The 16339-nt window shown below is 37.9% G+C and overlaps 1 protein-coding gene across 1 annotated transcript in view; it reads right to left on the bottom strand.

The window, feature by feature from the left end:
• STYXL1 (serine/threonine/tyrosine interacting like 1) overlaps positions 1–16339 on the bottom strand; it is a 62658-nt gene that overhangs the window by 37999 nt on the left and 8320 nt on the right. The window contains exon 2 of the mRNA XM_058569026.1: positions 14369–14472. Coding sequence (XP_058425009.1) covers positions 14369–14471 — 103 coding nt within the window. The 5' untranslated portion in view covers position 14472. The remainder of the gene's footprint in view (positions 1–14368; positions 14473–16339) is intronic.

The following is a 16339-nucleotide window of genomic DNA, read 5'->3' on the forward strand; positions in this document are numbered from 1 at the left end:
AAACAACTAGAACTAGTAGGAGAGCACATCAAGGTTGTCAGATACAATATCAACATATAAAAAGTCAACAATCGTCTGTAAAAGTGGAGAAAAAAGATGTTTCAAAAGAGAAAAGACTTGTAGTAATGCCTCAATGGTCAAGTGTCTACCAGAACTCACCAATCGGCAACAGAGACTAAAGAGACAGATGTGCATGCAGGAAATAATTCAGAAAAATCCTGTAAAACCAAGAAAAGATATAGGAAGATAGAAACTGAAGCCCATTCCTTAAATGATCTTGTGAATGATGAAGAACCTGTAACAAAAGAAAAAGAAAGTAGAAGGCAGATCCAAAAAGAGTCAGGAAGCGCCAAAGGGAGATAGCAAAGTAGAGAATAAAAAGCAAAATACCTACATGAAAAAAAAGTACAAAGATGAAAACTCTGAAAAGTAAATCAAGTAAAAAAAGAAGCAAGCCTGCTCAGGTGGGAGGGGCCTGCTCAGGCGGGAGGGGCCTGCTCAGGTGGAAGCCTCTTCCCATGGAGCTTCCTCTTCACATGGAGCTGATTCCCAAAAAGTTTCCTTCCTGAAAAGATAATACATTCATGCATTGCTTAACGACAGGGATACATTCTGAGAAATGCATTGTTAGGCGATTTTGTCATTGTGTGAACATCACAGAGTGTACTTACACAAACCTAGGTGGTATAGCCTACTACATACCTAGGCTATACGGTACCAATCTTACGGGACCACTGTCCTATATGCGGTCAGTCATTGATCAAAACATCATTATGTGGCACATGACTATAAAAAGGAAAAGTCCAACATGCAGAGAGAAGCTAAAGGAAAGGGCAGGTGGGGCCGCCCGGTGGCGCAGCAGTTAAGTGCGCACGCTCCGCTGCGGTGGCCCGGGGTTCGCGGGTTCGGATCCCGGACGCGCACTGGCGCACCACTTGTTAAGCCATGCTGTGGCAGTGTCCCATATAAAGTGGAGGAAGATGAGCACGGATGTTAGCCCAGGGCCAGTCTTCCTCAAGAAAAAAAGGGAGGAAACAGAGAGGTTCCTCTTCAGGAATTTCCCCCACCAATGGGAAAAGGAGAAGCAGTGGCCCACACTGCCCCGGCATCACCTCCTGTTACCATGGTAATAAATGAGTCTCAGAAAACTGATGAAGATGAAGGCATCTACGGTTGTGATGGAAGTGACCTTAGGGACAACATGTCAGAGGGCAGTGATGATTCTGAACTGAATGGGGCTCAGCCAGTTCCACAAGAAACTAGTAGGAAAAATGCAAAGGAGGTCTTGGCAGTCAAAGTGGCTGAGGGAGATTTTGTTTGTATCTTCTGTGCTCATTCTTTTAGAAAGGAAAACAGTTACAGGAAACAATTCGACCGCATTTGGTTAATATATACCTCCTTGAAAAAGCAGCTAAGGGCAGGAATAGTTAACCTTTGGACAAGACTTCAGTTCTTAGTTTGTAATATCTATTACATTTTATATTCATTCACAGTGATAGACAACCTTTTATTTTTAATATTGCTTTAATATCCAATGTTGATTTTTAAGTTGCAATTTTTTCCTTAGGACTATATGTATGCCTATGGATTGCTGTATGAACTTTAGCAAATCCAAGGGAGTTAGCACACTAAACCAGCAGACACCCAATCTGCTCGCTTATGCGTTTAATTGAAATGCACTGAGAAGGCCAAGGTGAAGGAATTGAGAACGCCAAGATGGTATAACAGCATTCTATTGCCTTGTCCAGCTACGACTTGTCAGTTTTTTCCCCATGTCTGTCTTTCTGTTTCACTTTAGTTTATTCTTAGTTCCTTTTTCAGTTCTATAAAAATTGGCATACTTAATAGCAAATTACTTGAAGAAGAACTTGCCTGCTTTAATATAATGTTAGCACTTTAAAAAAAATTTTTAGAGATGATAAAAGACATTCAAATCGAAGAAAAATTCTCCCAACAATCAACATTGTATCAGTCCAGGTATTTACTTCCTGAGTTTTGATCAATATTTCTTATTTGTGTATGTTAACCATCATAAAAATGGTGATTTTGATGTGTTTTCTTTAATTTTGGTGCTTTAATGGCTTAAGATGTTGTTGCACATTGTTGTTTTAACCTATGCAGCTAAGTTTTTTCTAGAAATAGCATTTGTGTTGGACAGTAGCACTTTAAACACATACATGCATGTGTATTTTGGTCTCTTTGGAGATATGCTTTTCTGCTTGTTTGCAAAAGAACAGCTTTCTACCCACATGCTACTGAGCAGCCAATGCAGACAAGAGAGAGAGCAAACGGGCAGTTTTCTTTGCTCCAATTTTCTTTTTTGCAGAACATTAGTGTGTACAAGTTTGTAAGCAAATGAACCATGCAGGTTCAACCCACAGATCTGATTTTCATACGCCATATCTATGCAGAAGTTGTATTTCACACGTTACTGTGCATGAGTGGATACAGTAAATTCACAGCTCTCAGTTCTGATTTTCCAATAAATCAACCATGAGGCTCTATATCAAATGGATTTTTATTTCAAATACCAACCATAAGTCATTTTTTTTGGCCTGTTTTGGTACAGTTACTTCCTAAATTACAGTGTTAAGTCATATATTTGAGAAAAACCTTTGTTCATAGATGGCTGGTGTCCATACGGCTACTCAACTGAATAAAGAATTCTAAGTGATATTTGGGAACTGCAAACCTGGGATGAGGAGATATGGTTACTCCTTCAAATTATACAGAATACCACTTGTGAGATTCCAAACCCATCGAAGGTTCTTATACAACAAACTAGCAAGGGTCCTGGCCGTCCCTTGAGAGCCCTCTCTACAGGTGAGGCCTCATGTGAATTGTGCCTCTCCTGTAATTCATCCTATGGGGGCACTTTGTATGAAAAAGAGTAGGTACTCCCAAACTCTTTTGCAGCTTCTCTGGCCAGTCACCAAAGAATACGAAAGAATCTAACATAGGATTTTTGCCACTTCTTGTTGATAATCATTATTCATTGCAGTAAAATAAAGGATGATCCCAATAGGGAATCCTGAACAATTCTGACCTCCCAGGTTCTATTCTGAAATAACCCCTTTATATTTCATTTATTTTCTTTTACCTGATGATCTCTGAGGCAGGTTTCAGATTACAACATGAAAGATTAGGAAAAGCATCGATGAAGTGTACGTGGAAAACTTGTTAAAAATCTGAGAGTGAAGTTGAGTTAAGAGATGTTAAGAGAAAGTTAAGATGTTAATCTGAGAGTTAAGTTTCAGTTAAAAGATAAAAGACATGGAATTGATGGGGAAGCCAAAGATTTAAAGAAGCAGAAGATTCTCTCAAGACACGAGGAGTAAGTTGTGTGATAATGGTGTGTGTTTGGGGTGCATGAACGGGAATTAGTAAGTGATGTTGAATTCTAGGCTCCAACAATCGTTGTCAACAAGATCAAGCTGCAAATATTTATGTTTCAAAACTTAAGTTATAAAGCTAGTTAAACCTTTCTAACAACAAGTTTCAATGTTCTCGGGGACTTTCACAAAAGTTACCTTTTACATTAATATATAAAAAGAGTCATCATCTTAAGCACAGATTGGAGATTGGGAATCAGCGGGGAGAAGAGGTTTTAGTGGATTCTTTCATAGTGCAAAGAAAAATTCCCTTATGGGGAATTCAACTAATTTCTAATTTAGTTTTTAAGACTAGAAAACTAAAAACAAAAATATGAAGAAAACTAAAACCCTTATTTTTAAAAAATCACACTCTTTCAGGGATCTCCACAAACTAGTGGGTGTCCTGCTGTCCCTATGACAGCCATTTTCTACAGGTGAGGCTTCAAATGGATTGCAACTATCCTGGTGTAGTTATAGGGACACTTTGTATAAAAACGATGTAAAAACATTCCACTCTGTAAAAATGTTTTGCTGGAAACTGAGTGGGACTTAAGACCTTTCTTCCAGAAAACAAGGCCTTGATTGTCAGGCCTATATTAGGTTCTGAACCATAATGCTCTGTATTTACCCTTATTAAAAATTATATCAGTGAAAAGTATATTAGTAATATGAACTTCTGGTCCAGTTGGGAGTTCTTCCATTTGACAAATGTGATATTTGCATTGAACTGTTTGAATCTTTTTTATTTTTCAGTTTCCTCCCTACTGGATAGAATTAAAGCTAGAACTTTCCCTTTTGATAACGGTACAAAAAACGAACATGTTATTTGTAAATTGATGTTTAGTAACTACTGATACACTTAAAATACTAGAATAAAACACTGGAATAAGCCTATTCCTAGGTAGTCTTATGAAAATGGATCTCTTTCAACTATCTTTTGAATCTATATTCACATTGGTTTTTAAGACATTTTAAGATGTATTTTTTTCCTCTTTTTTCAGAGCTTCCTTTTGGGGCTACGTTTGTTTTGGGGTGGGTTTTTTTGAGGTGTAATTTACAAGGGGCTACATTTTTTGATAAGGCTTCTTATCAAAAAGAAGACGATGTTTTGCTCTAATCTTCCAAGAAGGGCCATTTTATTCTTTAGAATAATTTCTAAAATCACGTGGTCTTCAACTTTAGGGACTATTTTGCTTATGAGTGCATATGATACAAATTTCAACCCAAGTAGACCTCATCACATGTTCCTCATGAATGTTGACTATGGAAGGAATACCTTGCCTATACTGTAATATCAGTTCTGGACTGAAAAGCTAGAGAAGAAACTTAATTTTCTTCTTTTTTGCACAAGTCAGAAAAACTTACAGCTGGTGTGCCACGTTTCCTTACTGACCTCAGCAGATGAAAGGAGCTGATAGTGTTCACTGAGATTCGAGAAATTATCTGAATCTTGGTTTGTGCAGATTTGTAACCTACATGCAATATTAACTAAATCAGAGAGCTTTGACAGTTTCACATGTACATAGGCTGCCCCTCCCCATACACATCCATTAGTTACTGAACTTTGTCAAGCGGCATAGAAACATTACAACAATATTTTCTTACACCAATTTTATAAACGTTTACAGTATAATACATGTTACTTTTCTGAGGCAAACCAAAGGTAAGTTTCTCAAGTTTCTTGCTGCCTGCTGTGGAAGCATATGATGGAGTATCTTTCATATATTTGTAGTAGATGAAGAATAAACTAGATTACAAATCCTTTTTTTAAATCTTAAACCATGTACCAAGTTTTTGGTCCAAATTATGCAGGATAAGTTAAATTGCATTCTATTAACCAATATGAGTGTATTTCTGTAAGCAGAGTTATGTTGAAATAAATATTTAAGAAGCAAAAAAGAAAATCAAAAATGCTCCTACACACAAGCAATTAGAAAATAACTAAGCAGAAAATACAATTTAAATGAATAGCATTAAGACCATTGCCTGTGCATATAGAAAGAAAATAAGATTCCTACCTAAAACCACATCAAAAGTAAATTCCAGATGGATTAATGTCTTAAATGTGAAAAGCAAAACTTTCAAAAGAAAACAGAGGAGTATCTTTATGACATCAGGGTTTGTAAAGATTTCTCAATTAGGCGCACACAGGAAAACATAATAAACCTTAAAGGAAAATATTGACCAATGTGTCCACAGCTGTTTAAAATTAAAAGCAGCTATATAATAAAAGTCATCATAAAACATGATTTAAAATAAGCCAAAGACATTATTTGCTAAGACTAAACACACATGCCCTTTGACCTAGCAATTCTACTCCAAGGAACAAACTCAACTGAAAGGTGTGCACACGTTCAACAAGAGACATGTTCAAACACGTTCATAGAATCATTATTTGTAATAGCTGAAAACTGAAAATAACCTGAATGTCTACCAAAAGAAGAATGGATGAATTGTGATATATTCATAGAATGGAATGCCACGATGCAGTGAAAAGGAATGAACAGCTATACACAACATCTTGGATGAATCTCACAAACATAATGGTGAGCAAAAGAAGCCAGACCAAAAAAGAAGATACTATATGATAGCATTTATATAAAATTCAAAAACCAGGCAAAACTAAACTACAGGCGTGTATGCTTAGGTGGGAAGACCATGAGGAGAAGCAAGGAATTCAGGACAGTGGTTACCTCTGGAAGGGGAGGAATAGGTAGTGATGGGAAGAGGGCATAACAGGCCTTCTGTGGGCCAGTATTCTATCTCTTGATCTGGGTGGGAGTTCCATGGGTGTTTGCTTTGTGATAAATCATTAAGCTCAGAATTTCTATTTTTAATACTTTTCTTTAAGTGCGTTATGTTTCACAAGGAAATAAGATCTGAAAAACACTAAAGAGTAAGAAAAGATATTTGCAACATGGGTAAAGGACAAGGATTAGTATCCAGAGTATACAAACAATTCTTACAAATCAATAAGAAAAAAGACACCCCAATAGAAAAAAGGAGGAAACATGAATATGTACTTCACAGAAGAGGAAACCACAATGGCCAATAAATGTATGAAAAGATGCTCAGCCTTATTAGCAATTAGGAAAATGAAAATTAAAACATCATAATACAAGAGAGGATTCTGGGAAGATGTCAGAGTAGGGAAGCACCAGGAATCTGTCTCCTCACCTAGATGCCAACTGCACTGGCAGAATCTGTTTGATGTAACTATTTTGGAACTCTGGAGTCTATTGAAGGCTTGCAATTTCCAGGGAAAGGCTTGGACAGTAAATTGCAGTTAATATTGGTCAATTTCAGCTCTTACCACAGTAGCAGCTATGCATCCCCTACTTCCAGCCCCACAGCAGGCAGCTGTGCATAAGTTCCTGGAGAAACTTGCACATAGTTTGTGGAAGCCACTTTTGCAAAAAGTACCCTGTCCTCTAAATATCAGGAATCTGTCCTCTGATTGCTGATCGATGCTTCTGATCACAGAGGTACAGTCAAAGAGGTGGGTGGACACTGTTGTTGCACCTCCCCACATTGTGGCAAGCCCTTCCTCCTCTGGCTGAAGTGACTTCCAGGGGACTTAAAGGGCTCGAGCCCCCTCTTACTCCTCCTTCATTTTTCTCTTTTTTCCCTTTTTGGGAACCAGACATTAAAGATCAGAACATTTAAAAACAAATGCATTTATAGGGAAAATCAATAAAATGACTGCATATGCCCAGAGAAAGGCACAGGCTTTGAAAAAGACCTAAGAAGACCTTACGTTTACACCTCAGGCTGATATTCAGTGCAGAGACAGCCAATAACAATCAAAAACCAAAAACAATAAACAAAAACAATAACAAAAAACAGAAAACCCTGGGGAAAGGGGAGAATCTGATTTCTAGAGTCACCACATCACTGGATTCAAATCTCCAGTGTTCAACAAAAAAAGTCACAAGGCATACAGAAATAGGAAAGTATGGCCCATTCAAAGGAAAAAAATAAATCTACAGAAAGTGTCCCTGAAAAAGATCTGATGGCAGGTCTACTAGACAAAGACTTTAAAACATCTGTCTTTAAGATGCTCAAAGAACTAAAGGAACACGTAAGGAAAGTCAAGAAAAAAATGTATGAACAAAATGGAAATATCAATAAAGAGAAAACCTTATTTAAAAAGAAAAGAAATCTGGAGCTGAAATGTATAATAACTGAAATAAAAAAATGACTAAAGGAATTTAAAGGCAGATTTGAGGAGACAGAAGAAAGAATCAGCAAACTTGAAGACAGGACAATGGAAATTATTGAGTCTGAGAAACAGAAAAAAAAAGATTGAAGAAACATGAATAAAGCATAAGGGACGTGTGAGGCACCATAAAATGTACCAACATATGCATTGTGGTAGTCCCAGAAGGAGAAAAGAGAAAGGGGCAGAGAGAATATTTGAAGAAATAATGACTGAAAACTTCCCAAATTTGATGAAAGATATGACTATAAACATCCAAGAAGCTCAACTAATCCAAGTAAGACGAACTCAAAGAGACCCACACCAAGGCATATTATAACCAAACTTTCAAAAGACAAAGACAAAGAGAGAATCTAGAAAGCAAGAGAGAAGCAACTCATCACACACAAGGGCTCTTCAATAAGATTATCAGCAGATTTCTCATCAGAAACTTTGGAGGCCAGAAGACAATGGCTGATATAGTCAAGTGCTAAAAGAAAAAAACTGTCAACCAAGAATTCTATATCTGGCAAAGCTGTCCTTTAAAAGTGAGCGAGAGGGGCTGGCCCAGTGGCATAGTGGTTAAGTTTGTGAGTTCCTCTTTGGCAGCCCAGGGTTCGCAGGTTCGAATCCTGGGCACACACCTAAGCACCACTCATCACGCCATGCTGTGGTGGCATCCCATATACAAAATAGAGGAAAACGGGCACAGATGTTAGCTCAGGGCCAATCTTCTTCAGCAAAAAAAGGAAGATTGGCAAGGGATGTTAGCTCAGGCCCAATCTTCATCACCAAAAAAAAAAGTGAGGGAGAAATTAAGACATTCCCATATAAACAAAAGCTGAGGGAGTTTGTTACCACTAGAGCCTACAAGAAATGCTTAAAGGAGTCCTGCAAGGTGAAATGAAAGGACACTAGACAGTAATGTGAAGCTGTATAAAGAAATAAAGATCTCAACAAAGGTAAATACATGGTCAAATATCAAAGCTAGTATTATTGTAACAACAGTTTGTAACTCCACTTTGTGTTTTCTAAATGATTTAAGAGACTAATAATTTTTTATAATTATTAATTTAAAAGCTAGCATTAGTGTAACTTCAGTTTGTAACTATACATTTTGTTTTCTACATAATTTAAGAGATTAATGCATTTAAAAGAATTACTAGTTTATGTTTTTGAGCACACATGTATAAAGGTGTAATTTTGTGACATCAACAACTGAAAGGAGTGGAGACAGAGCTGTAAAGGAGCAGAGTTTTTGTATCCTATTGAAGTTAAGCTGGAATAAATTCAAATTAGAGTGCTACAACTTTAGGATTTTAAATGTAATACCCAGGATAACCTCAACATAGCTAGAGAATATAAACAAAAGGAAATGAGAAATAATTTAAACATTTCCCTACAAAAAAAATCAAACACAAAAGAAGACAGTAATGCAGGAAATGAAAGACAAAAAAGCTATAAGACATATAGAAAACAAACAGCAAAATGACAGAAGTAAGTCCCTCCTTATCAGTAATTACTTTAAGTGTAAATGGATTAAACTCTCCATTCAAAAGACAGAGATTAGATAAAAACAGATGATCCAACTATATGCTGTTTAAAAGAGACTCATTTTAAATCCAAAAACACAAAAAGACTGCAAACGAAAGGATGGAAAAAGATATTCCATGCAAATAGTAACCAAAAGACAGCAAGGGTGGCTATACTAATATAAGAGAAAATCAATTTTAAATCAAAAAAGGTTACAAAAGATAAAAAAGGACATTATATGTTAATAAAAGATTTGATACAGCAATAAGATATAACATTTATAAACATTTATACATCTAATGACAAACCATCAAACTATGCAAAAACTGACAGAATTGAAGAGAGAAATAGAGAGTTCTATAATAATAGTTGGAGACTTCGATACTCCACTTGCAATAATGGCTGGAACAAGCAGACAGAAGATAAGTAAGGAAAGAAAGGACTTAAACAACACGATAGACCAACTAGATCTCACAGAAATATACAGAACACTCTCCCCAACAACAACAGCATACACAAGAGACATGGGACATTTTTCCAGGATAGGCCACGTGCTAGGACACAAATTAAGTCTTGATAGATTTTAAAAGATAGATATCATACCAAGTATCTTCTCTGACCACAACAGGATGAAGTTAGAAATCAATAACAGCAGTAAAACTGGAAAATTCACAAATTTGTGGAAGTTAAACAACACACTCTTAAACAACCAATGGATCAAAGAAGGAACCACAAAGGAAATTAGAAAATACTTAGGGACTGAATGAAAATGAAAACACAACATACCAAAACTTATGGGACACAGCAAAAGCACTGCTAATGAGGAAATTTATAGCTATAAATGCTTACATTAAAAAACAAGAAATTTCTCAAGTTAATAACGTAACTTTACAACTTAAGGAACTAAAAAAGGGATAACAAACTAAATCCAAAGCTAGCAGAAGGAAGGAAATAATAAAGATTAGAGCAGAGATAAATTAAATAGAGAACAGAAAAACAATAGAGAAAAATCAACGAAGCCAAAAGTTGGTTATTTGAAAAGATAAAATTGACAATACTTTAGCTAGATGAACTAAGAAAAAGAGAGAAGACTCAAATAACTAAAATCAGAAATGAAAAGGGGTGGGGCTGGCCTGGTGGCGTAGTGGTTAACTGCACGCACTCCGCTGCAGTGGCCCAGGGTTCGTGCTTCGGATCCCAGGCGCACACCAATACACTGCTTGTCAAGCCATGCTGTGGCGGCATCCCATATAAAGTGGAGGAAGATGGGCATGGATGTTAGCCCAGGGCCAATCTTCCTCAGCAAAAACAGGAGGATTGGCAGATGTTAGCTCAGGGCTGAACTTCCTCACAAAAAAAAAAGAAAAGAAATGAAAAGGGGGACATTATTATTGATTATACAGAAATAAAAAGGATTATAAGAAAGTAATATGAACAATTATATGCCAACAAATTGGATAACCTAGATGAAATGGACAAATTCCTAGAAATACAAAACCTACCAACACTAAATCATGAAGAAATAGAAAATCTGGGTAGACCTCTAACTAGTAAGGAGAATGAATCAGTAATAAAAAATTTTTCAACACAGAAAAGCCCTGCACAAATCACTCTAACACTCTAATTATGAAACTGGATCTTTACAGGCTATATATTCAGAGAAGGGTTTAAACTATATTCCATCATATTATAATTCACATATATACTCTCCTACCAGCAGAGTTGACCCAAAGCAGAATTACAAGTCAAGTACAGTATGTGCACTGAAGCTTTTCTCTCATCTGTAGCCTCTCCAATCCAGTACCCTGAGAGGGCCTTTCCCATATCTAATTAACCAATAGCTGCTTTCAGGAACGGATCTCATCCATCACTCTTTGGGAATATAACACTTTAATTCAGAGTATCATTTATTGTCTTGAAAAATGAAGACAAACCTCTTGACATTTCTGACCTAGATATCTATTCATTCTCACAGAGAAAATTTTCATGTGTTTATTAAAATATAATTAATTTTTTCAAAGTAAAAAAAAAATAAAAAAGCCCTTGACCTGAAGGATTCACTGGTGAATTCTACCAAACATCTAAAGAATTAATACCAATCCTTCTCCAACATTTCCAAAAATTTGAAGAGGAGGGAACACTTCCTAACTCATTCCACAAGGACAGCATTACCCTGATACCAAAGCCAAACAAAGACACTACAATAAAAGAAAACTAGAGACCAACATCCCTTATGACATTGATGTAAAAACTTCAACAAAATGCTAGCAAACCAGTTCAGCAACATATTAAAAGGATTATACAACATGATCAAGTGGGATTTATTTCTGGAAGGCAAGGATGTTTCAACATATGAAAATCAATCAATGTAATACACCACTTTAACAGAATGGTGAAAGACTGAAAGCTTTTCTTCTAAGATCAGGAACAAGACAAAGATGCCCACTTTCACCACTTGTATTCAACAGAGTACTGGAGTTCTGGCCAGAGTAATTAGGCAAGAAAAAGAAATAAAGGGCACCCAAATTGGAAAAGAAGAAGCAAAATATCTCAGTTCTTAGATGATATGCTCTTATATGTAAATAACCCTAAATATTACACACACACATAAAAACCTGTTAGAACTAATAAATGAATTCAGCAAAGTGGCAGGATACAAAGTCAACACACAAAAATCAGTTGTTTTTCTATATACTAACAGTGAACAATCTGAAAAGGAAATTAAGAAAACAATTCCATTTGCAATAGCATCAAAAGCAATAAATTTAACCAAGGAGGTGAAGGACTTGTACCCTGAAAACTAAAATGTTGCTGCGAGAAATTAAAGAAGAGATAAATAAATGGAAAAACATTCCATGTTCATGTATTGGAAGACTTAATATTTTTAAGACGTCAATACTACCCAAAGCAATCTACAGATTCAATGCAATCCTATCAATATCCCAATGACATTTTTTGCAGAAATAGAAAAACCGATCCTAAAATTCCTATGAAATCTCAAGGGACCATGAATAGGACAGTCTTTTCAACAAATGGTGCTGGGAAAACTGGATATCTACATGCTAAAGAATGAAGCTGGACCCTTTAACACCACATACAAAAATTAACTCAAAATGGATCAAAGACCTAAATATAAGGCCTACATGTATAAAACTCTTGGAAGGAAACATAGGGCAAAAGCTTCATGACATTAGATTTGGCAATGATTTCCTGGGTATGACACCAAAGGTATAGGCAACAAAAAAAAGATAGACAAATTGAACTTTATGAAAATTTTAAAATTTTGTACATCAAAAGACAATATCAACAGACTAAAAGGCAACCCACAGAATGGGAGAAAATATTTGCAAGTCATATATCTGATAAGAGATTAATACCCAGAATATATAGAGACCTCCTAAAACTCAACAATTAAAAAAAAATAACAATTAAAAAATGGGCAAAGGCTTGAATAGACATTTCTCCAAAGAAGACATACAAATGGCCAATAAGCACATGAAAAGATGCTCAACATCACTAATCACTAGGGAAATACAAATCAAAACAACAATAAGATATCACCTCACATCCATTAGGACGACTACTATTTTTAAAAAAACAAACAGAAAATAACAAGTGTTGACAAGGATGTGGAGAAATCGGAACCTCGTGCACTACTGATGGGAATGTAAAATGGTGCAGCTGCTATGGAAAACACTATGGCGATTCCTCAAAAATTAAAAATAGAACTACCATATGATCCAGCAATTCCACATCTGGGTATGTACCCAAAAGACTTGAAAGTAAGGTCTCAGATATTTTGCACATCCATGTTCATAGCAGCATTGTTCACAATAGCTAAAAGGCAGAACACAAGTGTCCATCAACAGATGAATGGATAAGCAAAATGTGGTATATATACACGATGGAATATTATTCAGCCTTAACAAGGAAGGAAATTCTGACACATGCTACAATATGGATGAACCTTGAGGACATTATGCAAAGTGAAATAAGCCAGTCAACAAAAGGACAAATACTGTGTGATCCACTTATATGAGGTCCCTAGAGTAGTCAAGCCAGCCCTGGTGGTCTAGTGGTTAAGATTTGGCGCTCTCACCACCATGGCCCGGGTTCGTTTCTTGGCCAGAGAACCACACTACCTGTCTGTTGGTTGTCATACTATGGTGGCTGCATGTTACTGTGATGCTGAAAGCTATGCCACTGGTATTTCAAACACCAGTAGGGTCACCCATGGTGGACAAGTTTGAACAGAGCTTCCAGACCAAGAAAGACTAGGAAGAAGGACCGGGCCATCCACTTCTGAGAAAACTGGCCATGAAAACCCTATGAATGGCAGTGGAGCATTGTCTGCTATCGTGCTAGAAGATGAGAGGATGGTGCAAAAAGACCGGGCAGGGTTCTGCTCTGCTATACACAGGGTCGCTAGGAGTCGGAATCAGCTCAACAGCAACAACAAGAGTAGTCAAAACCGTAGAGACAGAAAGTAGAATGGTGGCTGCCAGGGTTGGTGGGAGGGGAGAGTGGGGAGTTATTGTTTAATAGGTATAGAGTTTCAGTTTTACAAGATGAAAAGAGCTATGGAGATGATGGTGGTGATGGCTGCACAACATTATGAATGTATTTAATACTACTAAACTGTAAATTTAAAAATGTTTAAGATGGCAAATTTTATGTTATGTGTATTTTACCACAATTTTTTAAATTGGGGGAAAATCATCATGATACAGGTCACACCAATCAGATGGCAAAAATTTTAAAAGCTGACAAAACCAGGTACTGGTAGGTATGTTTCTTACACTCCTGATGGGAGTTTAAATTGATACAATCTCTTTGGAGGGCAATTTGACAATAATGTAGTGAAGCTGAATTTGCAACTGGCAATTCCATTTCTAGGCAGATATCCTGTGGAAACTCTTGCACATGAGTAAGGAGAGATGCACAGTCACTCACGGCAGCATGTTCGGAAGAGTAACACACTGCAAGCAACACATCACAATCAATAAGGAATGGATGCAGTAATGGTTAAAATAACTAAATTAGATCTTCACATTTAGACATGAGGGGAATCTCAAAAATATAATTTTAAGCAAAAAAAAAAAAAAGCAAATTGCAAGATGATTGAACATTATGGTACTACTTGTGTAAATGTTTAAACCACACATTATTTTGGGATGCTTGCATATGAAGTAAAAATGTAAAATGAATAGTCACCGATTCATCTGTTCTTTTAAAAATATATATATTTTCTTAAAGTACTTACCCAATAAACAAAGATAGTTGGGTTCAGTCAATCTGGATAGTTTTGTGACCTGATTCAAGATGTTGTAAAGCTCTGTTGGTTCACACAAAACCAAATCAGCCATCCTATTGGGAAGAATCAACGATGTACAAGCTCAGTCTCTCTTTCTATTTTAAATGAATGGCCACCAAATAAGATATGGAATTAAACTCTCTTAAAGCACATTCAAGCGAAGATGAAAGTAATCATGGAAGTGATCAGCAAAGCTTCAAAAATTCATAGTGAAATGTGTGCAGAGGACAATAAAATATGGAACATATCTGAGCCATATAAATACCAAGTATGTTATAAAACAGTCACCAATTCATTTGTTCTTTCAGCAAAACTGAGCACCTACGATATGCCAGGCATTGGAAATAACTGTGGGAAACCACCCTCATGGCGATTACAGTCTAGCGTGGAATGCCAACACCGGATAAAAAATACATGACACATAGGAAAAGCACTATAAACCAGTCAGCACCCAGGGCTGGAGGCAGAGGAGCTACCAGGAGGGCCACACCTAGTTGGGGGGGATCAGAGAAGGGCTGTCTGAGATGTGACTGCTAAGCTGAGACAGGAGGCTAGGTGAGCCTTAGCTAGGTGGAGGAGGGAGAGAGGGTGAAGAAACAGGTAAGAACATTTCAGTATCAGAGAGTTCAAAGGAGCCTGGTGTGGTGACAGCAGGGAGAAAGTGATGAGTGAAGACCCTGGGGAGGCCAACACAAGTGCCCTTGTGAGGGGCCTTGTAGGATTATGATAAGGATCAGGACGGTCAATGCTGGGTGGAGAATCGTTGAGTGCACTGACAGAACTGCCCGGCCAGCCTGGGCTCCACCTCCTGACTGCAGCGCTGCACTGGCACACTGCTTCCTGAGCACAAGGGTCTCTGGTGCCCCAAGGACACTGAGGCGGAAGGCTGGGCCTGTGCAGCAGGAGTGGGGGCTACAAGGAGCTGCCCAGCAGGCCTCTGGAGGCCAGCAGGGGGCAGGTGGGGGAGAAGTTGAGTCCAGGGGTAATCTTGCTCACCACAGTTAGGGTCTGCTTCTGAGTTACCAGTACGATACTCCTGGGACAGGCCAACCTCTCAACCTGGGCCCTGGATCCTTCTCACCTCCTCAAGGACTTCGACTCTCAGCCTCCCCTCCAACATCAGTTTCAGCCTCCGCATGGATCATTCCTGTCAGCACGCAAACATCCCCTATACCTGTCTCTGTTCTCCTTTACAACAAGACTTCTCAAAAGGGTGGTGTCGACTCACTGCCTCCACTGCCTCACCTCCAAACTCTCTAGGTCCAAATCCTGGCTCTGCCACTTACTATCAGCTGTCTGACCTTGGGGAGTTATTAGCTTCTCTGTACCTCAGTTTCCACCTCTATAAAAAGGGGGTAATACTAGTATTGCCACTTCTGTAAAATGAGGGGATTAATGAAATTACACATGTAAGGCATTCTGAGCCGGGAGGAAATGCTCAGTAAGTGTTGGCTATTGGGACAAGCTTCTCCCCGGGAGCTTCAACCCCATCAAACCACAGAAACTGTTCTTATCAAGGTCATCAACAAAGTCCATCCTGTTTAAGCCATTAGTCACTTCTCTCTGGGCTCAAACGATGGAGTCTCTTAACAGCATTTAACCCAACTGAGCATTCCTCCTTCTGCAACACTCTCCACTTCCAGGACACCCCACTCTCCAGGTTTCTCTCCCACCTCTCAGACTGTTTCTGCTCAGTCTTCTTTGAGAGAAGCTCTATCTCTTCACATAAGAATGCCCCTTGGGCACAGTCATCTTTTCTGCTCTATCTACACTCTCTATGACAGGGCTTCTCAACCTCAGCACCATTGACATTTGGGGCCAGATAATCCTTTGTTGTGGGGGGCTGTCCTGTGCATCGTAGGATGTTTAGCAGCATCCCTGGCCCCCACCCAGTAGATGCCAGTAGCAAACCTCCTCTCA

The sequence above is a fragment of the Diceros bicornis genome, chromosome 26 (genome assembly GCF_020826845.1).
Source record: "Diceros bicornis minor isolate mBicDic1 chromosome 26, mDicBic1.mat.cur, whole genome shotgun sequence".
In the NCBI taxonomy this organism is placed as follows: domain Eukaryota; kingdom Metazoa; phylum Chordata; class Mammalia; order Perissodactyla; family Rhinocerotidae; genus Diceros; species Diceros bicornis.